This window comes from Heteronotia binoei, chromosome 2 (genome assembly GCF_032191835.1).
Source record: "Heteronotia binoei isolate CCM8104 ecotype False Entrance Well chromosome 2, APGP_CSIRO_Hbin_v1, whole genome shotgun sequence".
NCBI lineage: Eukaryota > Metazoa > Chordata > Lepidosauria > Squamata > Gekkonidae > Heteronotia > Heteronotia binoei.
The window spans coordinates 13,752,320-13,779,915 of NC_083224.1; the positions used below are offsets into that span (position 1 = coordinate 13,752,320).

Here is a 27,596-nt window from a genome sequence, read left to right on the forward strand (position 1 = left end):
ATCATTGCTTCTGCAATCTTCCATCTCTTCGTCAGTTACTAACCCTTGCCCTGGCTTGGTAGCAGCTGAATTCTATTTCCCTCCCCGCCCCCATTCGCTTTGAGGTACTTCTGTGTGCAACCGTACCCGGAATTGCCAAAACGGGGCTCCTTTGAGTAGGTTGGATGCAGAAGGAACATGTGGACCAAAACTGCCTTTTGGAAGAATGCCAACAGTTCAGATTCCCCCTACACACACACACACACACACACACACAACAACAACAACAACAACCCCTTCCTATAACATGTAGATCCGGGGCATTTTTTGTAGCAGGCTCCTTTGCATATTAGGCCACACAGCCCTGATGTAGCCAGTCCTCCTGGAGCTCATAGTCGTCCTTGTACTAAAAGCCCTGTAAGCTCTTGAGGGATTGGCTACATCAGGGGGGTGGGGCCTAATATGCAAAGGAGTTCCTGCTACAGTGTTGGGGTGGCAAAGCACTAATGCAACAAGTACTGAAACAGTGACTTCAATACCACAATTTTCGTTCTAAGCTCAGCCGTCTATCTACCTTACTGAGCTCAATCCACGTGTCTGCAGCCAGTCTTGAGGCCATAAAAGGGACGGCGACTGATTTTTTTGGTTTGTTTTAGCAGCGCTCCACACCCGTTTTAATATCTCAGCTTCATTCCCTGCAGGTTTATAATCCCAAACTGCCTTCTTCCAAGACAGAATAATCAGCTCGTAATTTTAGTTTTGCGAGCTGGCTCATGAAGGGTTGTTGCTGCTGTTCAAGGCGCCTTCTTTCTTCCTCGGTCTCATTTTTCTGCCCCCCCCCTTCCCCAGTTTAAAGTTCATAGCAAGGTGAACCGTCAGATTGTCAGGTAATGATTTCTCAACTGTTCCGGTACTTCTGGCTAATGAGGTAACAGGTGTTTTGCAGAAACCTCTAGGAGAGTTTTCCCTGCCGCAGGTTATTCTGTTTAACATCTGGGTATACTCAAATTCACATAAGGAAGTATGGCGTGATATTAAATGCTTCTGTCGTTACACAGCTAGCATTTCAGTCCTGCATGTCAATACATAAAAGGAAAAGGTAGAAGCAAAGCTTAGATTCAAATTCATAATTGTTGTATTCTTGACTGGGGACGGGCAGTAGCCTGAAAATCTTAAAGGCAGATTGAGAGCAGTTTTACATCCCGCACAGTTTCACTTCCCGCATTGTGTGTGCTCACTTCTATAGTCCCCACTGTCACTTTTGCTCACTTACACATTTTGGATGCCAAAAACGCAGCCCGGTCGTTCCGAATAAAAGCCGGTGGGTACTCGTGTCGAAGCGGTGATCCTTTTATTTCGGATAGTCTCTTGACTCTGCGAACAAACTCTCCCCCATTTCTAGCCTTGGTTCTGTCTTCCTCTAGGAACAGCGGATGCCCCCCTCTTTTTCTCGGTGATTAGCAAGAGCCGAGCTGAAGGTCGTGTTTTTGGACGCTACGTCTGACTTTCCTTTTTCGTTTTTACGAAACGCTCTGGCGTTGCTGGAAGCCTCAGCGCGGGCTGCCTCTCAAGCCTTTTTCATGTCAAAGCCAGAGGGGACCTGCGTGCCACGTGGTTCTGCGGATCATGGCCAAAATTGTATCCAGGAACCAGGATCGTGGCCAAATGGTATCCTTTGGGGGCTGCTTCTTTACACACTGGATAAACGCGCCTTCAATGCACTCAAGGTATCATTTGCAACTGGATTTTCCTGTGCAAAACGAGAAAATTGAGCTGCGAACGATGGGCTAATGTACATTCTCCAACGTGTGCAAAAGCAGCCTGGGTTCAGTCCAGCCGCCAGGAACAGGAATCTATAAACTGCAGAGCTCCTCCCCCACATTAATAGGGTGGTTTCGTTTGGAGCTAACAAGGATCAAGGGAGGGGCTTAAAAATAGCCAATGAACTCTTTGGAAGCCCGCAAAACTCCCTCCTCCCACGCGGGATGCTCGTTTGCCAACGTGCGTGAAAAACCTATGCGAATGTGTGGCTAGCTCGTTACATGTGAGCTTTTGTTTTCGTCGGTGCTTTTTTCCTTCGTTGTCCTATGTAGTGTACAAGGAATGTTCAGGCTGTTGGCTGTATCGCCATTGTTAATCCCCGGTCGTACGACCCGGAAATGACTTCTGCTTGTCTAAGAAAATCTACGCAGTGTTCGCATGTTAGAAATAGGTTTTGAGGACTTGCAGTTTTGATTACCCCAGAGATGGGATTTGGGGATAATCCCATCAAAATTATCCCCAAATAATTGGAGATAACTGAAGAACCTCTAGGCCATTGGTTTGGACCACCGTGCTTCCCCTCACCCTCCCCTGTGTTTTGCATGAAATCACATAGAACCATAGCAGCTTACATCTGGGAGGTAGTGTCAGCATCTGTTCAGCTTTCGCCACTGCAACATACCTGGCAAAGCTCTCGCATGAAGACATCATATGGAAAAGAGCTGAGCGTAGTTGTATTCAGATGCTATTTCCAGCATGGATCTCTATCTTCCCACCTTTCTTGTCCCATGCTGAGAATCTTGGTTAGAAACGAGCTCCAATTAGACGTAGGAACACAGCTCTCTGGATTAAACTCTGATGCAGAATCTTGCATTGCTTGGGGCAAGAAAAGTAAGTCCAGGGATAACCCGCATGCCTTCGTCTGCATAACAGAGATTTGTTTTTAACCGGGATTCCTAGAGCGAGGGGAGAAGGAAGGGAGAGCACCTGTGAGGCTTAACAGCAAGACAGCTCCGTGCCCATTGCTGGGTCAGCGCTGGTTAATGGGTGTCTGAATGTTGCTGAAGTGTAATGACCAAAGAAAAGTTGCATTGTCGTTGGAGGTCGTTGCTTGTAACAAGCAATCCCATGTAACGTTTTCAGACTCCTCTAGTGCCCATGCTGTCAGGGTTGTGGGAGAAAATCACTTGGGAACCAGCCTCAACTTATATTCTGTTCTGGGGGAGTTACTACCCCCAAAAGCAGCTGCTGTTGCTGTAATCAAGGCAGCTTTCTTTTTTGTGGACATGCAGTTACTCTGCTAATCTCTCCTGCCCATCCTCCAAAGTAGTTTGTTGCAGGAAGCGAGAAGAACGGCGGCGGTGACTCTTCTAAGGAGTTCGGGACTATCCTATTTAGAAACGTAGCTCCCCTTTATCCGAGTACATAGACACATTTACGCAAATACCCTTGTGGCACTTGCGTGTAGGTTTCTGCCACGTCTCATGCCTTGGAGAGCCATCCTTTTCTTGTTTAACTTTGGTTCACATTTCCTAAAGGCTGCTTTAGATACCGGCGCTCGTGGCGGCTGGTAAAACGCGAGGCCGCACGGAATTTCATAGCGCTGCGAGCTTAAACGAGCCTTCGAGAACTTAGGCAGAGAAAATACTTTTTTCCTTTTGTGCGATCCCACCAACAACTGAAGCTCTGTTGAGCTAGGAGCGGCAGGGTGAAAGGGCTGCAGCCGTTCAGCAGAATCTTTTGGACCGATGCTGCTTTGCGCAACTCCTCTTCCTCGCCTCTTTGCTCCAAGCGGTGATCTCTCAGCTGCAAAAGGGAAATCAAACCAGCAAGCTTCCCGCCCCCCTTGAAATTCCCTCTCTTTGGCTTCTGAGAGGCAGGGAGATACTGATGCCGATACGCAGGGGTGGAATTCTAGCTGGAGCTGCTTTGTATATTAGGCCACACACCCCTGATGTAGCCAATCCTCCAAGAGCTTACAAAAAAGAGCCTTGTAACGTCTTGGAGGATTGGTGTGTGGCCTAATATGCAAAGGAGCTCCTGCTAGAATTCCACCTCTGCTAATGCGGGATCAGGAACCTGCTGTACAAATTGGAGAGGGTGACGCTCTATCAAGGTTTGGCTTTTAGGTTACAGGGAACGCCCTTTGAATCCATCAAGGCTGCGTGCAAGGCTATAAAAGATTCTCTTGTCTTCACAGGGTGTTCTCAGCAGGGTCAGGGTGGTGCCGAGAAATTTATGGCTGTTCTTTTAAGGATCCCAAAACTGGGAGTGGCAAAGCTGGCCCCCTCCTGGCTAGCGTTCTGAAACCCTCTCTCGAGTCCACATTCTGGTTTCCCCACTGGCACAACCTCATCACCTAACTTGAAGCTCCCCCCCTCCCTTTTCCCTCACAGTGGTTCTGTACACTTTGCTAAAGGCAATCCGCCTGGCTTTTGAACTGTACGGTGCAGGCCGCGCGACCCCTTTCAGTTTTAACGGTTGCGACGGCCTGTATCCACGCTTGTGTGCCGCGTGTCCATGAGTGTGCGTTCCTGTGTGTGTCATTGATGTGTGAACCCAGTGATTTGCCAAGCTGCGAAAACTTTTAGGCGTTTGCGTTTTCCCTTGTCGGGTGTGGGCAGTCTGTGGGCGTACGTGTGCGTTCGTTCAGCGACTGCTGTTCGACTCATTTCTGCATCATTTCTTTCTTTTCCCGCTCCGCCCCGCACTTATTTGGGGAGCAGGAGGGGACAGGGCAGGGTTGGGTTTTTGTTTTTTTTTAATGTTTTGCTTAGCAGCGATCGTTAAATTCAAAGTAGCCTCTTCTTGTATATATGCAGGAGGTTCAGGGACGAACCGAGGCAGCGCCAGTCTCTGTTCTTGTGCTGCAGCCCCGGTTCGTTTCTACAAAAGGCAGTTGCCGGTCCCATTGAAACCAGCCAGAGCCGCATAGCGACAGTGTTCGGTAGATGCCGCCGTCGACTTTAACTGTTGGCTTTTCCTAGATTATCACGGCCTCTTCTGAGGTTGCCGTGACTCGGAGATGTAACCAGAATCTCGCTTTTGCACTTGTTCTTGCGGGGCGGCGAAAGGGGTGAAGGCCTAACGTTTAAAAGGAAAAAAAAAATGTTAGTTGTAAAAAAAACCAAACAATCAAAGTAGAAATGCATTTGAAAAGCAATGATCTATCTATCTATATATATATATATATACATAGAAAATATATATATATATTTTGTTATGTTACTTAAAGGATCATCCTTTTAAATTGTAAAGTAGCCGTGGCCATGTGAACTTTGTGGATTGTTAAAACACTCCGCGCTGAGCTCCTGTACATACCGACGGTTCGAGCAGAAGGAATTATTTTATGTTTTAGCATGATAATTTATGTATTGTATGTCTGAACCGGAAACTTTAAACAAACAAAAAAAAAAATAAAGACTGCTAAATTATCAGAAACCAAGGTTGTAAAAAAAATAAATGTTTTCGAGGCAAAAGAAAACCCCGAACCCTTCAATGGACGTGTGTGGTTTTGGTTTTTTCCTGTCTTCTGTTACGTTAGGACTTTTTTTCAACTTCAAAACGAACCAAGAGAGAACAAAGGAGAAATCCATTGGCTGAAATCCAGTTTGAGTTGCTGAAAATCTTCGCTCTGGGGGAGCCAGTTTGGTGTAGTGGTTAAGTGTGAGGACTCTTATCTGGGAGAACCGGGTTTGATTCCCCACTCCTCCACTTGCAGCTGCTGGCATGGCCTTGGGTCAGCCATAGCTCTGGCAGAGGTTGTCCTTGAAAGGGCAGCTGCTGTCAGAGCTCTCTCAGCCCCACCCACCTCACGGTGTCTGTTGTGGGGGAGGAAGGTAAAGGAGATTGTGAACCACTCTGAGACTCTTCGGAGTGGAGGGCGGGATATAAATCCAGTGTCTTCATCTACCTCACAGGGTGTCTGTTGTGGGGGAGGAAGGGAAAGGGGATTGTGAGCCGCTCTGAGACTCTTCGGAGTGGAGGGCGGGATATAAATCCAGTGTCTTCATCTACCTCACAGGGTGTCTGTTGTGGGGGGGGGGAGGGAAAGGAGATTGTGAGCTGCTCTGAGACTCTTCGGAGTGGAGGGCGGGATATAAACCCAATATCTTCATCTACCTCACAGGGTGTCTGTTGTGGGGGAGGAAGGTAAAGGAGATTGTGAGCCGTTCTGAGACTCTTCGGAGTGGAGGGCGGGATATAAATCCAATATCTTCATCTTCTTAAAGTAGCTCGCCTCCAGGAGGTACAGACCAGGGGATAAAGCCATGAAAATTAACACAAAGAAAGTAATATCACACCACCCCAACAATTTTGTAATAGCCCATAGCATACGATGTTCAATATACAAAGCCTATAAACTCCTGATAAACGTTAACACGATTCAAACTATTCAAAATGCACAGAGCTCGTTATCCACGTTCGCATTTCAAAGAGAAGACTCATGCCTAATTAAAAATTCCAAGAAAAGTGCTTGTGCCATTCAAATAGAAGCGCTCGTGCCATTGTTAGTCTTTATAACGTCAAGTTCCAATATCCTCTGTGGTCTTGCTCCAATATTTTCATACTCTATTAAGACTATGGACTCCAGTTCAACCCTCCAGAAGGTGGTTGGAGATCTCCCAGTTTTGCGTTGGAACTCCAGACAACCACAAGCAGTCCCCCCCTGTAGAAAATGGCTTCTTTGGAAAGGGAACTCTATAGAATCATAGAGTTGGAAGGGACCTCCAGGGTCATCTAGTCCAACCCCCTGCACAATGCAGGAAACTCACAAATACCTCCCCCTAAATTCACAGGATCCACACTGCTGTCAGAGGGCCATCTAGCCTCTGTTGAAAAACCATCAAGGAAGGAGAGCCCACCACCTCCCATAGAGTTGGAAGGGACCTCCAGGGTCATCTAGTCCAACCCCCCGCACAATGCAGGAAACTCACAAACACCTCCCCCTAAGTTCACAGGATCCTCATTGCTGTCAGATGGCCATCCAGCCTCTGTTGAAAAACCTCCAAGGAAGGAGAGCCCAGCACCTCCCAAGGAGGAAGCCTGTTCCACTGAGGAACCGCTCTAGCAGTCAGGAAGTTCTTCCTAATGTTGAGCCAGAAACTCTTGATTTAATTTCAACCCGTTGGTTCTGGTCCTATCTTCTGGGGCCACAGAAAACAATTCCACACCCTCCTCTATAGGACAGCCCTTCAAGTCCTTGAAGATGGTGATCCTATCACCTCTCAGCCGCCTCCTCTCCAGGCTAAACATGCCCAGCTCCTTCAGCCTTTCTTCATAGGACTTGGTCCCCAGGTCTATGAGGCATTACACTCACTGAGCAATGTCCCTTCTAATTACCCCCCCCCCCACACACACACACACTGAGTGGAGCAGTTAATATCCTGAACAGAATAAAATGCTATAATCTTGCAATGCAGCAAGCGGTAACACAGCGCAGAATAAAGAAAGTCAAAACAACCACGTACTCACAAATAAAGAAATTATAAAGAAAACATATGATATCATTTTTGATTCTTGTATAAATCTCATTGCACAAAGTAGAAACAATGCCAAAGTCCACAGTAGCAAAAAAAACACAACTCCAAAAGGGGTGATGATTCCACTAAGAATGTCTTCGCAGAGTAAGTCCCAGCAAGGAGAATGGCAATAATTTTCAACTCTTCCAGCAGTTCATATGTGGAATCTGCTTTTTAAAAAAGGTCTGGCTCAAAGGATAGGAGTTCTTCCTTACGTCTCTGTCGACTAAGCCCACATTTCGCATGGGATTGCTTTTCCCAGAGCCGATCTAATTCTGCACACAAACAATTGACGTCAAGCAAAAATGTTTTGCAGCGTTCTCATCAGGCACAGGCTCCCTCTCCTTGCCTAACCCCAGGCCCACGGTCCCCAGGTCCCACCCCCCATATCTCCAGGTATTTCCCTGCCCACACCTGGCAACCCTACCCGAGTGAGAGGGAACATGGACTTTGGACACAAACCGTCCCAGGGTGAAGTTACTGCAGACATTGCACCTGAGAGCCAGTTTGGTGTAGTGGTTAAGTGTGCGGACTCTTATCTGGGAGAACCAGGTTTGATTCCCCACTCCTCCACTTGCAGCTGCTGGGATGGCCTTGGGTCAGCCATAGCTCTGGCAGAGGTTGTCCTTGAAAGGGCAGCTGCTGTGAGAGCCCTCTCCAGCCCCACCCACCTCACAGGGTGTCTGTTGTGGGGGAGGAAGGTAAAGGAGATTGTGAGCCACTCTGAAACTCTTCGGAGTGGAGGGCGGGATATAAATCCAATATCTTCTATCTTCTAAAGCAAATGGTGTGTATTGGTGTGTGACTAATGTCTTCTAAGAACTTAAGCCATGTTGGATCAGGCCAGTGGCCCAACCAGTCCAACACTCTGTTTCACACAGTGGTCCAAAAGCCAGGTGCCATCAGGAGGTCCATCAGTGGGGCCAGGACACTAGAAGTCCTCAAACTTTTGTCCCTCCCAAGCACCAAGAATACAGAGCATCACTTGCCCCAGACAAAGAGTTCCAACAATACCCTGTGGCTAATAGCCACTGATGGACCTCTGCTCCATATGTTGATCCAATCCCCTCTTGAAGCTGGCTATGCCTGTAGCCGCCGCCACCTCCATCTGAAGAATTGCAGGTGAATTCAGGTATTCAGTAAAGCTGACACATTCAGGGGTGGGGGAGGGCGGGCTGGTGCATCTTCAGAGCATTCTTGGGGTCCTGTACAGTTCCTGTTGACTAACTGGGCTCACTCAGAAGTTCCCAGTGCATTAAGCCCCAGTTGAGAGCCAGTTTGGTGTAGTGGTTAAGTGCGCGGACTCTTATCTGGGAGAACCGGGTTTGATTCCCCACTCCTCCACTTGCAGCTGCTGGAATGACCTTGGGTCAGCCAGAGCTCTCGCAGAAAGGGCAGCTTCTGGGAGAGCTCTCTCAGCCTCACCCACCTCACAGGGTATCGGTGGTAAGGGAAGGAAAGTAGAAGAAGAAGAAGACTGCAGATTTGTACCCCACCCTTCTCTCTGAATCAGAGTATCAGAGCGGCTTACAAATCTAAAGGCGATTGTGAGCCACTCTGAGATTCAGAGTGAAGGGCGGGGTATAAATCCATATATCCTCATCCTCTTATTATTTGAACAACCACATTAATTGGCTCTTCCCACCTGTTGTCTAGTTGAGAACCAGCTCCTTTTCACTTGTGCTCTGGCTTCTGCGTGATTCAAAAGTTTTGTCCCCCGCGCTTCTCTGAGCGCAACAGAAAGTTGGTGTCAAGCGCCAATATTTCTTAATAACCAATCCTTTGTTTTAAATCAAAAGGAGGTTTATTGTTAGAAACTCAGGAGCTTTGCCAAGGACACAAGCCTTGGGAGTAATGACGTACAAACAGTTACACAATTGCTTTATAAGATATCATCAAAGGTTACCATACAGAGGCATACTTGAGTCACGGGTTCAAAGGTTACTAAACAACTATCTGTTTGATTTAGTAAGGAATTTTAGACTATTGGAAACATCAAACCTTCTCACACTACTCCGGGAAGAGATAAGGGTTGTCTGTGTGAAACTGTGGGAGAGGCAACTTGAAGGTAACGTCAGCCAGGCTGTAGCATACACATCCTAGGACCAGATGGATTTATTACTGGCCATAAATAAGGAGGGGGGGAGAAATGGTGAGCTGGTGACCTGCTCTCTATCTAGAAAAATGCAGTACAGAAATGAGCACGCTTGGCAGTTGGTCTCATGAGACATCCCCTTAACTTTTGGCATCTGTTTATGGAGGGGGGGCACCTTCCTCAATCTGTACCGCTGCCTCTCCCCCTTGCCAGCTAACTTTCCAATTAACTCCTGTGAGATTTCTTGCAGAATGCGGTGCTATCAACATCTTATGGTGCTTTACAGAGCAGAATGACAAGGAAGCCGGTCCCTTGCTCTCTGCAGCTTCCAATCAAAAGTGAACACATGAAGCCTTCTACTGAGTCAGGCCTTTGGTCCATCAAAATCAGTATTGTCTACTCCAGGGGTGTTGAACATGCAATCCAGGGACCGAATCAGGCCCCCGGAGGGCTCCTATCAGGTCCCCGAGCAACCAGCTGTCATCTGCTTCCTTCTCCCTCTCTCTTGCCACCTTCTGCATCACAGCTTGCTTTGCCAGGCTTGCTCAATCGCACAGGAGCTGCAGAGCAAACCCTCTATTTTCTCCATTGGCTGAGGTGCCTCCTTTGGGGGGAGGAAGGGGGGGGAGCAATAGCTTGCTTTGCTAGGCTCTCTCAATTGCACAGCAGAACTACTGAGCCAAGCCTCTCTCCCGTCTATTGGCTGAGGCTCCCTCCCCCGGTTCCCGGGGGAAGGAAGGAAAGAGCCAGAGCTTCCTTTGCCCAGTCCCCTGGATCCCATGGGAGAAATACAAAGAAAGCATCTTTAAGACCAACGAGTGCTAACGTTTTAAGCATGTTTTAAGTTTTAAAAATATATATCTTTGTGTTTGTGTTCTTTATCAAATCTATATCTCTGCTACCTAACCTTAAATAGGTACACACATGGCTCGGCCCAACCCGACATGGCCTGGCCCAACAAGGTCTCATTTATGTCCGTTCCAGTCCTCATTACAAATGAGTTGGACACCCCTGGTCTACTCAGCCTGGCAGCAGCTCTCCAAGGTTTCAGGCAGAGGTCTTTCCCATCACCTACTGTCAGTTGTGTTTGTTTGTTTTTAAACTAGAGACTGGAAATTCAACCTGGGACCTTCCGCATGCCAAACAGATGCTCTTATTTATGGGCAGGGCCAGGTGTTCCCTCTGAGCTGAGTTAGTAAGTTCACAGTACTTTAGCCTCCGGCTCACACATTTTTGTCTTCGCTCAGGAAAAAAGGGCCCCAGAGCACGCTTATTGATGCAGCGGCTCACATCTCCAATGCTATCGGCTCACAAAGCAGAATCTTTGCTCACAAGACTCCACAGACTTCTCCAAGCTGGCTGATGAGGTGGTGGAGGCTTCAAGAGCCACACCGTATGTGTGAAAGAGCCACACGTGGCTCCCAGTTTGGTGTAGTGGTTAGAGCCAGTTGGTGTAGTGTAGAGAGCCAGTTTGGTGTAGTGGTTAAGTGCGCGGACTCTTATCTGGGAGAATTGGGTTTGATTCCCTGCTCCTCCGCTTGCGGCTGCTGGAATGGCCTTGGGTCAGCTCTTGTAGGAGTTGTCCTTTAAAGGGCAGCTGGTGTCAGAGCTCTCTCAGCCCCACTCACCTCACAGGGTGTCTGTTGTGGGGGAGGAAGGTAAAGGAGATTGTGAGCCACTCTGAGATTCAGAGTATAGGGCGGGATATAAATCCAATATCTTCTTCCCAAGCCGCAGTTTGGCCACCCCTGGTATATAGGCTTACAAACTTTTAATTTGCACAGCCAATCAGAAGCCCTGCAAGGCAAAAGCCCTGCCTGGCCCCGCCCACTTTCTAAAAGCACATGGTGGTCATGGACACCGTATTGGAGACCCCTGCTCTAGGTCATCATGTATTGGAAGAAGCCATCCTTTCTCCACCCCTTGCATCTTACATACCTATAGGGGAAGTACTGTGGCTTTGTGATAGAGCATGTACTTGGTATGCAGAAGGTAATCAGAAGGTCCCAGGTTCAATCCCCGGCATCTCCAGCTAAAAAGGGTCCAGGCAGGTAGGTGTGAAAAACCTCAGCTTGAGACCCTGGAGAGCAGGGGAGGGACGGTGGCTCAGTAGTAGAGCATCTGCTTGGTAAGCAGAAGGTCCCAGGTTCAATCCCCAGCATCTCCAGTTAAAAGGACCAGGCAGTAGGTGATGTGAACCTATATGAATATATGAAGCTGCCTTCTACTGAATCAGACCCTCGGTCCATCAAAGTTAGTATTGTCGACTCAGACTGGCAGCGGCTCTCCAGGGTCTCAAGCTGAGGTTTTTCACGCCTACTTGCCTGGACCCTTTTTAGTTGGAGATGCCGGGGACTGAACCTGGGACCTTCTGCTTACCAAGCAGATGCTCTGCCACTGAGCCACCATCCCACCCCTGCTCTCCAGGGTCTCAAGCTGAGGTTTTTCACGTCTCCTTGTCGGGACCCTTTTTAGTTGGAGATGCCGGGGATTGAACCTGGGACCTTCTGCTTACCAAGCAGATGCTCCGCCACTGAGCCACCATCCCTCCCCTGCTCTCCAGGGTCTCAAGATGAGGTTTTTCACGTCTACTTGCCGGGACCCTTTTTAGTTGGAGATGCCGGGGATTGAACCTGGGACCTTCTGCTTACTACTGTGCCACCGTCCCTCCCTAAAAAAACTGTGACCCTGGAGAGCTGCTGCCAGTCTGAGTAGACAATACTGACCTTGATGGACCAAAGGTCTGGTTCAGTAGAAGGCAGCTTCATGTTTGTGCGTTCAGTCTGAGATATGTAATAGGTAAAAGGGATACCATTATCAGAACCGAATCTCTTTCTAGTGCAAGAAGGGGAGGGGCCACGGCTCAGTGGCAGAGCATCTGCTTGGCAAGCAGAAAGTCCCAGGTTCAATCCCCAGCATCTCCAATTTAAAAAGATCAGGTAACAAGTGATGGTAAAGACCTCTGTGTGAGACCCTGGAGTGCCATGGAGAGGAGCTATAGCTCAGTAGCAGAGACTCTGCTTGGCATGCAGAAGGTCCCAGGTCCAATCCCCGGAATCTCCAGTTTAAAAAGATCAGGTAACGTGATGGGAAAGACCTCTGTGTGAGACCCTGGAGTGCCATGGAGAGGAGCTATAGCGCAGTGGCAGAGCCTCTGCTTGGCATGCAGAAGTCCCCAGGTTCAATCCCCGGCATCTCCAGTTTAAAAAGATCAGGTAACGTGATGGGAAAGACCTCTGTGTGAGAGCCTGGAGTGCCATGGAGAGGAGCTATAGCCCAGTGGCAGAGCCTCTGCTTGGCATGCAGAAGGTCCCAGGTTCAATCCCCGGCATCTCCAGTTTAAAAAGATCAGGTAACGTGATGGGAAAGACCTCTGTGTGAGACCCTGGAGTGCCATGGAGAGGAGCTATAGCTCAGTGGCAGAGCCTCTGCTTGGCATGCAGAAGGTCCCAGGTTCAATCCCCGGCCTCTCTAGTTAAAAGGACTGCATGATGTGAAAGGCCTTCACCAGAGACCCTGGAGAGGTGCTGCCAGTCTGACTAGACAGCATTGACCTTGGACCAACCGTCTGATTTGGTATAAAGCAGCTTCAGGGCTTTGTAGCAGGGACTCCTTTGCATATTAGGCCACACCCCCTGATGTAGCCAATCCTCCAAGAGCTTACAGTAGGCCCTGTAAGAAGACCTCTGTAAGCTCTTGGAGGATTGGCTGCATCAGGGGGTGTGGCCTAATATGCAAAGGAGTCCCTGCTACGAAAAAAAGCCCTGGTCCCATCCAAGAGCAAAGACCCAATTCAAAAGCACTTTTAAGACCCACAAGGTTTCCAGAATTATAGATTCAGCCATGTTGGTCTGAAGCAGCAGAACAAAGTTGGCACTTTTAAGACTCGCAGAGTTTCATTCTCTCAAATAAAACGGAGTTTTTTTGTAGCAGGAACTTCTTTGCATATTAGGCCACATAACCCTGATGTAGCCAATCCTCCAAGAGGTTACAGGGCTCCTCTTACAGGGCCTACTATAAGCTCCTGGAGGATTGGCTACATCAGGGGGGCATGGCCTAATAGGCAAAGGAGTTCCTGCTGGAATTCCACCCCTGGGCCACACACCCCTGATGTAGCCAATCCTCCAAGAGCTTACAGGACTCTTAGTAGAGGGCCTACTGTAAGCTCCAGGAGGATTGGCTACATCAGGGGGGCGTGGCCTAATATGCAAAGGCACTTCTGCTAGAATTCCACCCGTGGGACACACCTCTCTGATGCATCCAATCCTTCTGGAGCTTACAGGGCTCTTAGTAGAGGGCCTACTGTAAGCTCCAGGAGGATTGGCTACATGGGGGGGGGGGCATGGCCTAATATGCAAAGGCGCTTCTGCTAGAATTCCACCCCACGGCCACACCTCTCTGATGTAGCCAATCCTCCTGGAGCTTACAGGGCTCTTAGTAGAGGGCCTACTGTAAGCTCCAGGAGGATTGGCTACATGGGGGGGGGGGGGGCATGGCCTAATATGCAAAGGCACTTCTGCTAGAATTCCATCCCACGGCCACACCTCTCTGATGTAGCCAATCCTCCTGGAGCTTACAGGGCTCTTAGTACAGGGCCTACTGTAAGCTCCAGGAGGATTGGCTACATCAGGGGGCATGGCCTAGTATGCAAAGGAGCTCCTGCTACAAAAAAAGAAGCAGCCCTGGGCAGCTTCATGCCTACTTATTTAAAGACCCCGCTTTCACCACCCGCTCAGATCCACCCAGAAGCAGCATCACTGCAAGTCAAGCCTTCTTAACTCGCACCGCCTGTGATGGTATTTGGAGTGACGCAGATCCTTAAGATCGTGCGTCTAAACTTTTCGAGAAGGGCCAACTCAGATCTCCAGGGAAGCCCGACCGACAGCTGCATCCAGGGCCGAGGTGGGATTGACGAGTTGCTCCACCGCCGTGCACTCTGCGGCTGGGGCAAGGACGAGCAAGGAGCGGAGGAGTCCAGGAGCACCGTTCCCCGGTGATGTCGAGCCACATGGAATACAGCTCCTGCCCCCGAGATTGCCCCACGATGGACAGCCTGGAGAGGCAGCTCATCTGCCCCATCTGCTTAGAGATGTTCACCAAGCCAGTGGTCATCCTGCCATGCCAGCACAACCTGTGCAGGAAATGCGCCAACGACATATTTCAGGTGAGCAGCGGCACCACCGCCCCCTCCCCCCCCCAGATTAACAATTAGGCCAAGGAGGCATTGGCCTATGGGCCCCGGGCTGGCTTTCCCTCCAGTTTCCCCCCTGCTTGCAGCCCTCCTAGCCTTTATGTGAAGCCTGAAGAAAAAACCAAACCCAAGCAGGGCACACAGCCTATAGTGCTGCAAATACTTCTAGAACACTCATGTGTCGATCTTACAAATGATTTGGAGACGCCAGCAGTCCGTGCTGAGCTCATGAGAGTGTCCTAAAAGTATTTTTGTCCCGTTAAGCATATAATTTTGGAGCACGCATGTGCCTGAGGAAGTGATTCCGGGAAACAGGGTCTTACCGGTGTCCTGCTGTGCAAAACCTCCACACAAGGGACTTTTCAACAGATTCCTTTGGATGAAAGACATCAGATTTGGAGGCTTTATGAAATGTGCAATAATTTGTATGTTTTACCTTTTTAGGTCCCTCTAGATTTTTACAATTTTTCTGGGGGTGTTGTTGGTCTGCATTGTACTGCGTATTTGGTCATGGACCGTAATAAAGCAAATTGAAATTGTATGATTTAGGAGGGAAGAATCTTGTACCTTGTGGAAGCGAGCGCTTTCCATGCACCGTTTTAAATACTTCCATTGAGGCAGCATGATGGATTGAAATATTGACGGGGGGGGACGGTGGCTCAGTGGCAGAGCATCTGCTTGGGAAGCAGAAAGTCCCAGATTCAATCGCCGGCATCTCCAACTAAAAACGGTCCAGGCAAATAAGCATGAAAAACTCTGCACGAGCTGTAGTTTCCGAGCTATTATGCCCCGTTGACGTCCCTCCCCTTTCCAAACCCTGGCCTCCTCAAGCTTACACATCCCACCCCCCCCCCCAAAAAAAATCCCCAAATATTTCCTAACCTGGAGCGGGCAACCCTACATCCGAGATCCCTCCCCTCCTGAAATCCTGCCCTCCCCCAAATCTCCACCAAACCAGGGAGTTCCCCCTCCAAAGCAGCCGTTTTCTCCAGCGGGACGGATCTCTGTCAAAGAATAAAGAAAGGGGGAAGGGTTGTATTGTATAGTGGGTTCTAATAAGTACAGCATAGTCGGTGGCTGCACAAACAAGACTCAGGACTGGGCCAAGAGGACCAAACATATACACCTCTGGGTTCCAGCGCAAGCGCGTTATTGGGTCATTCAAACCGGTGGGGGGGGTTGTGATTGGTCCAGGGCAGCAGAGATTTGGATCCTGCAGCCCGTTGTTCCCAAGTCCCCAAGGTCAGTCCATATGGATCCAGTGAGCCAGGCAGGAACACCCAAAGCTTTTCACTTGAGTCCACATGCGTAACAGGTTGTAATTTCAGGACGTCTCCAGGCCCCACCTGGGGGCTGGCATCTCTACCTGTCAAGGCACTGTGGGATCGCGTACGAGGTTGCAAAGCACACAGCCGCAGTCCAATCGCCACACGCAAGCGGGAAGGTCTGTCCAGCTTTGAAAACGACCTGATGGATTCTTGATCTTAACCGATTCCAGCGCCATGGTTGCTGTCGATGAACATCTCCTTATTGCTGATTCGTTTCTGCTTGTAACACAAGACTTCGTTCATGAATGTAATTGGAGGAAAGCCAAAGCATTTGGAAGGAAAATACGAAATCTGTAACATTTCTCCAAGAATATCCCCCCCCCCTTCTGGCAGGGCCAGAATTCCTTCCGTAGGACGTTTTTGGTCTGCTCCAGATACCTGAAGAGTTGTGTGTGTTCTAATTTTGAATCCTTCTGTTCTCCCGGGGGATGTTGTGCACCTGCTATCCTGCTATTAAGTGTCTCGTGTTTACCTCAAATGTCCGGCCTGTGACTTCTTAAAATGTAATCATCTCCTTTCCTTCAGCAGTCCAAAGAGGCAGAATTTTGGTAAAGAAGAAGAAGACCACAGAATTATACACCACCCTTATGTCTGAATCAGTCTTAGAGCAGCTTACAATCTCCTTTAACTTCTTCTCCACAACCAATGTTCCCTCAAAGCTTCAGAGTCTTGTGAGCAAAAGAAGAAGACGACTGCAGATTTATACCCCGCCCTTCTCTCTGAATCAGAGACTCAGAGCGGCTTACAATCTCCTATATCTTCTCCCCCCACAACAGACACCCTGTGAGGTGAATGGGGCTGAGAGGGCTCTCCCAGCAGCTGCCCTTTCAAGGACAGCTCTGCAAGAGCTATGGCTGACCCAAGGCCATTCCAGCAGGTGCAAGTGGAGGAGGGGGGAATCAAACCCGGTTCTCCCAGATAAGAATCCGTGCACTTAACCACTACACCAAACTGACTCTCTACTTTGTGAGCTACTGGCATTAAAGTTGTGAGCTACTGCATCAATTAATGTGCTCTGGGGCCATTTTTCCTGAGCTAAGGCAAAACTGTGTGAGCTGGAGGCTAAAAATCTATGAGCTAGCTCATGTTAACTCATCTTAAAGGGAACACTGCCCACAACAGACACCCTGTGAGGTCAATTGGGCTGAGAGAGCTCTCCCAGAAGCTGCCCTTTCATGGACAACCTCTGTGAGAGCTATGGCTGACCCAAGGCCATTCCAGCAGCTGCAAGTGGAGGAGTGGGGAATCAGACCCAGTTCTCTCAGATAAGAGTCTGCATACTTCACCACTACACCAAACTGAATCTGTAAGACCATCCCAAACTTAACCACTACACCAAATTGTAAGACCATCCCCCCCCCTGCCAGAGGAGAGTATGATCTTTGCAATGCCGCTTGTCCTGAGCTAAAGAAGGAGCATCAATGACTGTTTTCTAAGACTTGATTTTTCTCCTAATAAGAACATAAGAGAAGGCATGCTGGATCAGGCCAATGACCCATCTAGTCCAACACTCTGTGTCCCACCGTGGTCAAAACCCAGGTGACATCAGGAGGTCCACCAGCAGAGTCAGAGCTCCAGAAGCCATCCAACTATCAGGCATAAGCCAGGGTAGCCAAACTATGGCTCGGGAGGCACATGTGGCTCTTTCACACATCTTGTGTGGCTCTCAAAGCCCCCGCTGCCCCATCAGCCAGCTTGGAGAAAGCATTTGTCTCTCTAAATCGCTTCATTAAGTCAGCTGGTGGCTTGGAGAAAGTTGCTTTTTTTCTACCTCTCCCATCTTCCTTCCTTCCTTCCTTCCTTCCTTCCTTCCTTCCTTCCTTCCTTCCTTCCTTCCTTCCTTCCTTCCTTCCTTCCTTCCCTCCTTCCCTCCCTCCCTCCCTCCTTCCTTCCTTCCTTCCTTCCTTCCTTCCTTCCCTCCCTCCCTCCCCCCTTCCTTCCCTCCCTCCCCCCTTCCTTCCTTCCTTCCTTCCTTCCTTCCTTCCTTCCTTCCTTCCTTCCTTCCTGTCTTGTGGCTCTCAAACATCTGATGTTTATTCTGTGTGGCTTTTACCTTAAGGAAGTTTCACCATCCCTGAAGTTATCTGAAGAAGTGCGCATGCACACGAAATCTTATACCCAGGGCTTTTTTTTAAGACAAAGCCCAGCAGGAACTCATTTGCAAATTAGGCCACACCCCCTGATGCCAAGCCAGCTGGAACTGCGTTCCTACTAAAAGAAAAAAAGCTCTGCTTAATACCCAGGATTAGACATTGTTGGTCTTAAAGGGTACCATTGGATTCAAACTTTGTTCTGCTGCTTCAGACTGACATGGATACACACCTGAAAAAAAATTATATTCCTCTTTTTTAGAAGCTACCAGATAGATAGAAGATAGATGGATGGATAGATGGATAGATAGATGGACGATAGATAGATAGATAGACAGACAGACAGACAGACAGACAGACAGACAGACGGACAGACAGATAGATGGACGATGGACGGATAGACAGACAGACAGACAGACAGACAGACAGACAGACAGACAGACAGATAGATAGATAGATAGATAGATAGATAGATTGATAGATAGATTGATAGATTGATAGATTGATTGATTGATTGATTGATGGACGATGGACGATGGATGGATGGATGGATGGATGGATGGATGGATGGATAGATAGATAGATAGATAGATAGATAGATAGATAGATAGATAGATAGATAGATAGATAGATAGATAGATAGATAGATTGATTGATTGATTGATGGACGATGGATGATGGACGATAGATAGATGGATGGATGGACGGACGGACAGACAGACAGACAGACAGACAGACAGACAGACAGACAGACAGACAGACAGACAGATAGATAGATAGATAGATAGATAGATAGATAGATAGATAGATAGATAGATAGATTTATATCCCACCCTATACTCTGAATCTCAGAGTCTCAGATTGGTCAAAATATCCTTTACCTTCCCCCTCCCCCCACAGCAGACACCCTGTGAGGTGGGTGGAGCTGAGAACGCTCTGACAGAAGCTGCCCTTTCAAGGACAACTTCTATGAGAGCTACAGCTGACCCGAGGCCATTCCAGCAGCTGCAAGTGGAGGAGTGGGGAATCAAACCCGGTTCTCCCAGATAAGAGTCCGCACACTTCACCACTACACCAAACTGGCTCTCTTAAAGATAACATTAAGAATGATAGAATTATGATTTTAAAGGTTTTGTTTGTCATTGGCTCACCAGGAATTTCCCTGGTGAGTTAAAGAACCGGTCTTCCCCTGTGCTCGCAGCATCCTCTGGTAGGCTGATCTGTTGACTCCCTTTCTGGTCAAGTTTCAAAGTCATGGCTGCATAGTGCCTGACTAGAAAAGGACACATGAACACACAAATGAGGAAGGGATGGTGGCTCAGTGGTAGAGCATCTGCTTGGGAAGCAGAAGGTCCCAGGTTCAGTTCCCGGCATCTCCAACTCAAAAGGGTCCAGGCAAGTAGGTGTGAAAAACCTCAGCTTCAGACCCTGGGGAGCCGCTGCCAGTCTGAGTAGACAAGACTGACTTTGATGGACCCAGGGTCTGATTCACTATAAGGCACAGGCCTTGAATTCAGCAGAAGCTCACAGGAGCACAGCTCCTGAACCTTTCTGAGGGTTCCCCCTCCGCCTCCCCACTCCCCTACCTTGCCCATTGAAAAGTAGGTGCATAACAATCCCTGGACAAACTCCACCACCTACAAAACCCTGATAAGGCAGCTTCATATGTTTATATATATGAAGCTGCTTTCTACTGAATCAGACTTTCGGTCCATCAAAGTCAGTATGGTCTACTCAGACTGGCAGCGGCTCTCCAGGGTCTCAGGCAGAGGTCTTCCCCATCACCTTCTACTTGGTCCTTTTAGCTGGAGATGCCGGGGACTGAACCTGGGACCTTCTGCATGCCAAGGAGAGGCTCTTCCACTGAGCCATGGCTCCCCCTCCTGGCTCTCCAGGGTCTCAGGCAGAGGTCTTCCCCATCACCTTCTACCTGGTCCTTTTAACTGGAGATGCCGGGGATTGAACCTGGGACCTTCTGCATGCCAAGCTGAGGCTCTTCCACTGAGCCATGGCTCCTCCTCCTGGCTCTCCAGGGTCTCAGGCTGAGGTCTTCCCCAAAACTGTGCTTCTGATGGACAAACATGAAGCTGCTTTATACCAAATTGGTCCATCAGGGTCAGTATTGTCTGCTCAGACCTGCAGTGGCTTTCCAGGGTTTCAGGCAGAGGTCCTTCACCTCACCTTTTGCCTGGTCCTTTTTAACTGGAGATGCCAAGGGCTGAACTCCTGCACACAAAGCTGCCTTCCACTGAATCGGACCATTGGTACATCGAAGTCAGTATTGTCTACTCAGACTGGCAACTGCTCTCCAGGGTCTCAGATCAAGGTCCTTCCAATCACCTTCACCAGGGTTAGCCAAACTTGCTTAATGTAAGAGCCATATAGAATAAATATCAGATGTTTGAGAGCTGCAAGACTTGAATGTCAGTTGTGGGAGGGAGGGAGGAAGGAAGGAAGGAAGGAAGGAAGGAAGGAAGGAAGGAAGGAAGGAAGGAAGGAAGGAAGGAAGGAAGGAGACCACAGATTTATACTCTGCCTGTCACTCTCCATCTCAGAGTCTCAGAGCAGCTTACAATGTCCTTTATCTTCTTCCCCCACAACAGACACCCTGTGAGGGAGGTGGGACTGAGAGAGCTCTGACAGAAGCTGCCCTTTCAAGGACAACTCTTTGGAAGCTATGGCCAACCCAAGGCCATTTCAGCAGCTGTAAGTGGAGGAGTGGGGAATCAAACCCTGTTCTCCCAGATAAAAGTCCGCTCACTTAACCACTACACCAAATTGAAAGGAAGATGGGAAGGGAGAGAAAGGTGGAAAGAAAGCAACTTTAAATGCATTCTCCAAGCCACTGGCTGCCTTGGCTTGGAGACGTGATTTAAAGAGAGAAATATCTTTCTCAAGCCAGCCAACAGGATGGTGGGGGCTTCAAGAGCCAAACAATATGTGTGAAAGAGCCACACGTGGCTCCTGAGCCACAGTTTGGTCATCCCTCTTCTATACTCTTTTCAACTTGAGATGCCAGTTGCTGAATCTTGGACCTTCTGTGTGCCAAGCAGAGCTCTGCCACTGAGCCACGGCCCCTCCTCTGAAGACACGTGGCGTCTGCAATATTCCACGCAAGCTAGGCTGCGCCTTAACCCACTGCAAAACAGCACCAAAGAGCATAAGTGGATGTCAAGCTGCCGCTCTGTTAGGTCAACAACTATGACGCCTTTGGCCAATCAGCGCTTCCGAGCAATGCTTTGGAAATCCCTTTTCAGCCTTTAGTTTCAAAATGCTCCTTGACCTGCTCTTTCTCAAACAGCTGCCTGGCTTGACAAACAATATATGGGAAGGAGACTCATGCTAACAATACAGAGCAAGAAAGAGACCTTGCTAACAGACTGGGGAGATGTGTTACCGTAGTTACCAGAATATAAGGTACGGGATAAATCTGATCCCGTTCTTCGGAGCAGATCAGAGGTAGTGTGTGAAGTGTGTAGGGCAAGGGGGGCCGATGTCAAACTCCCTTATTATGCCGGCTGGATCTGACATAATTGAGACCTTGTTCGGCCGGGCCATGAATGTCATAAAATGCAAGGCTGTTTTTGTAGAACAAGCCCATCAGGAAGTTCATTTGCATATTAGGCCACACCCCTGACTCCAAGCCAGCCGGAACTGCGTTCCTGCTCAACAAAAAAGCCCTGATAAAATGTAATGCCAGGTAGCAAAGATATAGACTTTATAAAGGACAAACACCAAGATTTTAAAAAAAAATGAAATGAAACATGCTTAAAACATTGCAAATACAGTAGAAGACAGAAACAGGATACAGGATGACCTTGACAGGCTGGAAGATGGGGCTAAAACCAATAAAATGAATTTTCACAGGGAGAAATGTAAAGTTCCGCATTTAGGTAGGAAAAATCCAATCCATGGTTATAGGATGGGGGAGACTTGTCTTAGCCGTAGTATTCGCGAAAAAGATCTAGGAGTCTTAATGGACCATACGCTGAACATGAGCCAACAGTGTGATGTGATGGCTAAAAAGGCAAATGCAATTTTGGGCTGTATCAACAGAAGTCTAGTGTCCAGATCATGTGAAGTAATGGTATCTCTTTACTCTGCTCTGGTAAGACCTCACCTGGAGTATTGTGTTCAGTTTTGGCCACCACATTTTAGACAAGCTGGAACGGGTCCAGAGGAGGGCGACGAAGATGGCAAGGGGTCTGGAGATCAAGTCCTATGAAGAATGGTTGAAGGAGCTGGGCATGTTTAGCCTGGAGAAGAGACAGCTGAGAGGTGATAGGATCATCATCTTCAAGTCCTTGAAGGGCTGTCATATAGGGTGCAGAATTGATTTCTGTGGCCCCAGAAGGTGGACCAGAACCAATGGGTTGAAATTAAATCAAAAGAGTTTCCGGCTCAACATTAGGAAGAACTTCCTGACCGTTAGAGTGATTCCTCAGTGGAACAGGCTTCCTTGGGAGGTGGTGGGCTCTCCTTCCTTGGATGTTTTTAAACAGAGGCTAGATGGCCATCTGACAGCAATGAAGATCCTGTGAATTTAGGGGGAGGTGTTTGTGAGTTTCCTGCCTTGTGCAGGGGGTTGGACTAGATGACCCTGGAGGTCCCTTCCAACTCTATGATTCTATGATACTATGATTAGCACCTGTTGGTTTTAGAGGTGCTTTCTTTGTATTTCTCCTGTGCAAGTCCAGGGTCTTTCAGTTGCACCAAATGGAACCAACACCCTGTTAGCTGTAGTAGTGCACAAATAAAGAACAATTTTCATTAATGTCAATCATGACAGAATCTTGTTATATTTTTACACAATATTATTGCCTCTTACCACGGAGCATTAAAAGCAACAGGCAGAGGACATACAGTCCAACAAACAAAGAAATCAATTCACAAAGTCCATTATAAGTTCACACTCATTAGTTCTCAAATGGAAACCATCAGGTCCACGAGAAGTCCAATATGAAGTCCTAGTCCATACAAGGACAAAGTAGCCTTAAAATATTTCTAAGACAAGGCTCTTAATTGCTCAGAAATGTTTGCCTTAAGTGCTTTGGAATCAATTAGAGTGCCTTGTCTAAAATAATTATTTGAAAACTTGGATGTAATCACACAGTTAATTAATTGGACCCACAAAATATACAGGGTGGACATAAAAACCCCTATGTTGGCATCGTTTGGTACATGCCATTACTATCTGGGGTTCACTGAGGAAGAAGTCATCGGAATGAGAGACTGGGAGGGTGAAAGAAATGGCATCCCACTGCTACTGAGGTCCCTCTGTACTTTCCACCCCCCAAGTCTCCCAGGTAGGGTTGCCAGACTCTTGATGGGAACAGGAGAGAACCGTGATCTGCTAAAGAATAAATTAGCTATGCAAAGTTGTTTCTGAACGAGGCTGAAACCCTTTGCAGAATGTACTTCTGAAAACTAGATGCAATACATGCAGGATGTCTCATTATCTTCATTGCTTAGCACTACATAGTTTTAGGGTTTGTAGAATCTTTCGGGCTCAAGTGCCGTGTTTTACTGGAGAAAGTTTTTCTTCCAAACGTTTCGTTCTCGGCTACGGAGAACATCCTCAGTGGCGTTGCAGTCGGAGCAGGCGCTCTGACCTTCTTGGCTGCTGTGCAACTCAATGCACAGCAGCCAAGAAGGTCAGAGCGCCTGCTCCGACTGCAACGCCACTGAGGATGTTCTCCGTAGCCGAGAACGAAACGTCTGGAAGAAAAACTTTCTCCAGTAGAACACGGCACTTGAGCCCGAAAGATTCTACAAACCCTAATGATGTTACCAGCCGTGAAAACCTGAAATCTTTGATACTACATAGTTTATAATATACAACAAACGTTCTTGCAGTTTACAATATACATTTACATAAAGGCAATCGCCAATTTGCAATTTAATGAAAGAGCCTACTCGGAACGAAGACTCCAAAAAGTGCAGTGCCCTGATAGCTGGGAAAAAGCCTCCCCAAATCAGTAACGATGTTGCCAATGAAGTCAAGGTTACTTTGCAGAAAATTAAGGCAATGTCTTTATATGCGTAGCTGATACGAGGTGCAGCTGACCACATGTTCCCTAGGTTTACAAAGCCGTGTTTTGGTGTCGGCCTTCATCTGATCATTCACTTCATGTTATCCGGAACCAATGGTCACAGCAGTATAAGTGCAGTTAGTCAGTTTCTCCAAAGGGTATTAGCGATTCTCTCAATTGCCCCGTGGTGCCGAGTGGTAAAGCAGCAGTACTGCAGTACTGTGGTCTGAACTCTCTGCTCACGACCTGAGTTCGATTCCAGCGGAAGCTGGATTCAGGTCGCCGGCCCAAGGTTGACTCAGCCTTCCATCCTTCCGAGGTCAGTAAAATGAGTCCCCAGCTTGGTGGGGGTGGGGGAAGTGTAAAAGACTGGGGAAGGCAATGGCAAACCACCCCGTGAAAAAAAAAAGTCTGCCGTGAAAACGTCGTGAAAGCAACGTCACCCCAGAGTTGGAAACAACTGGTGCTTGCACAGGGGACATTTCCTTTCCAATCGCCTTTATGTAAATGTATATTGTAAACTGCAAGGACGTTTGTTGTATATTATAAACTATGCAGTGCTAAGCATTGAAGATAATGAGACATCCTGCATTTACTGCATCTAGTTTTCAGAAGTATATTCTGCAAAGGGTTTCAGCATTGTTCAGAAACAACTTAAGAACATAAGAGAATCCATGTTGGATCAGGCCAACGGCCCATCAAGTCCAACACTCTGTGTCACATAAGAACATAAGAGAAGCCATGTTAGATCAGGCCAACGGCCCATCAAGTCCAACACTCTGTGTCACACAGTGGCAAAAAATTTTATATACACACATACACTGTGGCTAATAGCCACTGATGGACCTGTGCTCCATATTTTTATCTAAACCCCTCTTGAAGGTGGCTATACTTGTGGCCGCCACCACCTCCTGTGGCAGTGAATTCCACATGTGAATTCCACATGTTAATCACCCTTTGGGTGAAGAAGTACTTCCTTTTATCCGTTTTAACCTTTCTGCTCAGCAATTTCATCGAATGCCCACGCATAACTTCGCATAACTAATTTATTCTTTAGTAGAACGCGGTTCTCTCCTGTTCCTAACCTCGCTGTGTCCATTCCTCTCGGTTTGCACAGACTCTTGGTGGGGCCTGGAAATCCCCTGGAATTTCAGCCGATCTTCAGGTTGCAGAGATCGATTCCCCCCACATACCTCACAGGGTGTCTGTTGTGGGGAGCGGAAGGGAAAGGAGATTGTAAACTGCTCTGAGACTCCTTTGGTTAGCAAAAGGTGGGCATAAATCCAGCCTCCTCCTCTTCTCCTCCTCCTCCTCCTCCTGTGTTTGAAACAGTCCAGTCACTGTCTTTGCTGTACAGTTCCGCCTCCCAGAAACGAAGACTAGTGGTACCGTAATTATCCTAATTGTTAAGCCAACCTTTGTGTCTTTCAGTCTCGAGGGACGACCTTGGGATCCGCTGGGAGGTTTCGCTGCCCCTCCTGCCGCCACGAAGTGGTCCTGGACCGACACGGCATCTATGGGCTGCAACGGAATCTCCTGGTCGAGAACATCATCGACATCTACAAGCAAGCATCAGCCAGCGGGCCTGATAGGTAGGTTGCCTTGCTATTGGTTGCCTTGGGAAGGGGCTGTGGCTCAGTGGAAGAGCCTCCGCTTGGCACGCAGAAGGTCCCAGGTTCAATCCCCAGCATCTCCAGTTGAAAGGACCAGGCAGGAGGTGATGGGAAAGACAGCCTGAGACTCTGAAAAACCAGGAGGAGGAGCCATGGCTCAGTGGAAGAGCCTCTGCTTGGCATATAGAAGGTCCCAGGTTCAATCCCCAGCATCTCCCATTAAAAGGAACAGACAGTAGGTGATGGGAAAGACCTCAGCCTGAGACCCTGAAGAGCCAGGAGGAGGAACCATGGCTCAGTGGAGGAGCCTCTGCTTGGCATGCAGAAGGTTCCAGGTTCAATCCCCGCCATCTCCAGTTGAAAAGACCAGGCAGGAGGTGATGGGAAAGACCTCAGCCCGAGACCCTGGAGAGCGAGGAGGAGGAGCCATGGCTCAGTGGAAGAGCCTCTGCTTGGCATATAGAAGGTCCCAGGCTCAATCCCCAGCATCTCCATTTAGCAGGACCAGGCAGGCAGTAGGTGATGGGGAAGACCTCAGCCTGAGGCCCTGGAGGACGAGGAGGAGGAGCCATGGCTCAGTGGAAGAGCCTCTGCTTGGCATGCAGAAGTTCCCAGGTCCAATCCCCGTCATCTCCAGTTAGAAAGAGCAGGCAGTGGGTGATGTGAAAGACCTTTGCCTGAGACTCTAGATCACCACTGCTGATCTCAAGAGACAGTGTTTGACCTTGATGGATCAGTGGTCTAATGCAGGCGTGGCCAAACTTACTTAACGTAAGAGCCCCATGGAATAAATGTCAGATGTTTGAGGGCCACAAGACAGGGAGGGAGGGAAATAGATAGGGAGGGAGAGGTGGAAAGAAAGCAACTTTAGCTTGAGATGCATTCTCCAAGCCGCTGGCTGGCTCGGCTCAGAGAAGTGATTGAAAGAGACAAATGCCTTCTCCAAGCTGGCTGACAGGGTGGTGGGGGCTTTGAGAGCCACACAATATGTATGAAGTGCCACATGTGGCCCCTGAGCCTCAGTTTGGCCATCCCTGGTCTAATCTAAGGCAGCTTGGGAAGGAGCTTGGCTCAGTGGCAGAGCCTCTGCTCGGCATGCAGAAGGTTCCAGCAGGTTCAAATCTTGGCATCTCCAGTCGATAGGACCAAGCAGGTGGTGATATGAAAGACCTCTGAGGCTCTGGAGAGCCATTGCTAGCTGGCAATACTGATTTTGGTGGGAGGTCTGAACCAGTATAAGGCAGCTTCATGTATGTTTGGTGTGTCTGTGTGTGTCCTTCAAAGCCCAAAGTCTTGGCGTGAAATGTAGGGGAACACTAAAGTTCTCCAGGAGTGAGATCCCAAGGTTCGTTATCCTGTAAAGCAGCATCTTGACTGGAAGACTGGATAGAAGTTTGTCAGCCTCTTTCATCCAAATGCAACAGACCCGCGGCGCGCTGGGTTCAGGTAGCCGGCTGAGGGTTGGCTCAGCCTTCTCTCCTTCTGAGGTCAGTCAAAGGAGTCCCCAGCTTGCTGGGGGGAAAGCGTAGAGGACTGGGGAAGGCAAGGGCAAACCACCCCGTAAAAAGTCTGCCGTGAAAAGGTTGTGATGCGACGTCGCCCCAGAGTCGGAAACGACTGGTGCTTGCACAGGGGACTACCTTTTACCCTTCCCCCCCCCCACCTAATTTGTGATGACCCAATGAAATTGATCATCCTGGTGTTTAGGATAGGGGAAAGGACAGAGTCGCACGACGCACCATTAACTTGTGGAATTCACTGCTACAGGATGGGGTGATGGCCATTGGCCTAGATCAGAGGTGGCCAATGGTAGCTCTCCAGATGTTTTTTGCCTACAACTCCCATCAGCCCCAGCCAGCCCCAGCTACCGTTGGCCACCCCTGGCCTGGATGGCTTTGAGAAGGGCTAAAGAAGAGCCCCGTGGAGCAGAGTGGTAAAGCTGCAGTACTGCAGTGCAAGCTTTCCTCACGACCTGAGTTCAATCC

General features: G+C 48.6%; 1 protein-coding gene across 1 annotated transcript in view; it reads left to right on the forward strand.

Annotated features, from left to right (window-relative positions):
* Positions 1-7,354: 7,354 nt before the first annotated feature.
* Positions 7,355-27,596, forward strand: part of LOC132590776 (tripartite motif-containing protein 54-like) — a 58,836-nt gene continuing 38,594 nt past the window's right edge. The window contains exons 1-3 of the mRNA XM_060263701.1: positions 7,355-7,367; positions 14,274-14,521; positions 25,430-25,590. Of these exons, the coding sequence (XP_060119684.1) occupies positions 7,355-7,367; positions 14,274-14,521; positions 25,430-25,590 (422 nt within the window). The remainder of the gene's footprint in view (positions 7,368-14,273; positions 14,522-25,429; positions 25,591-27,596) is intronic.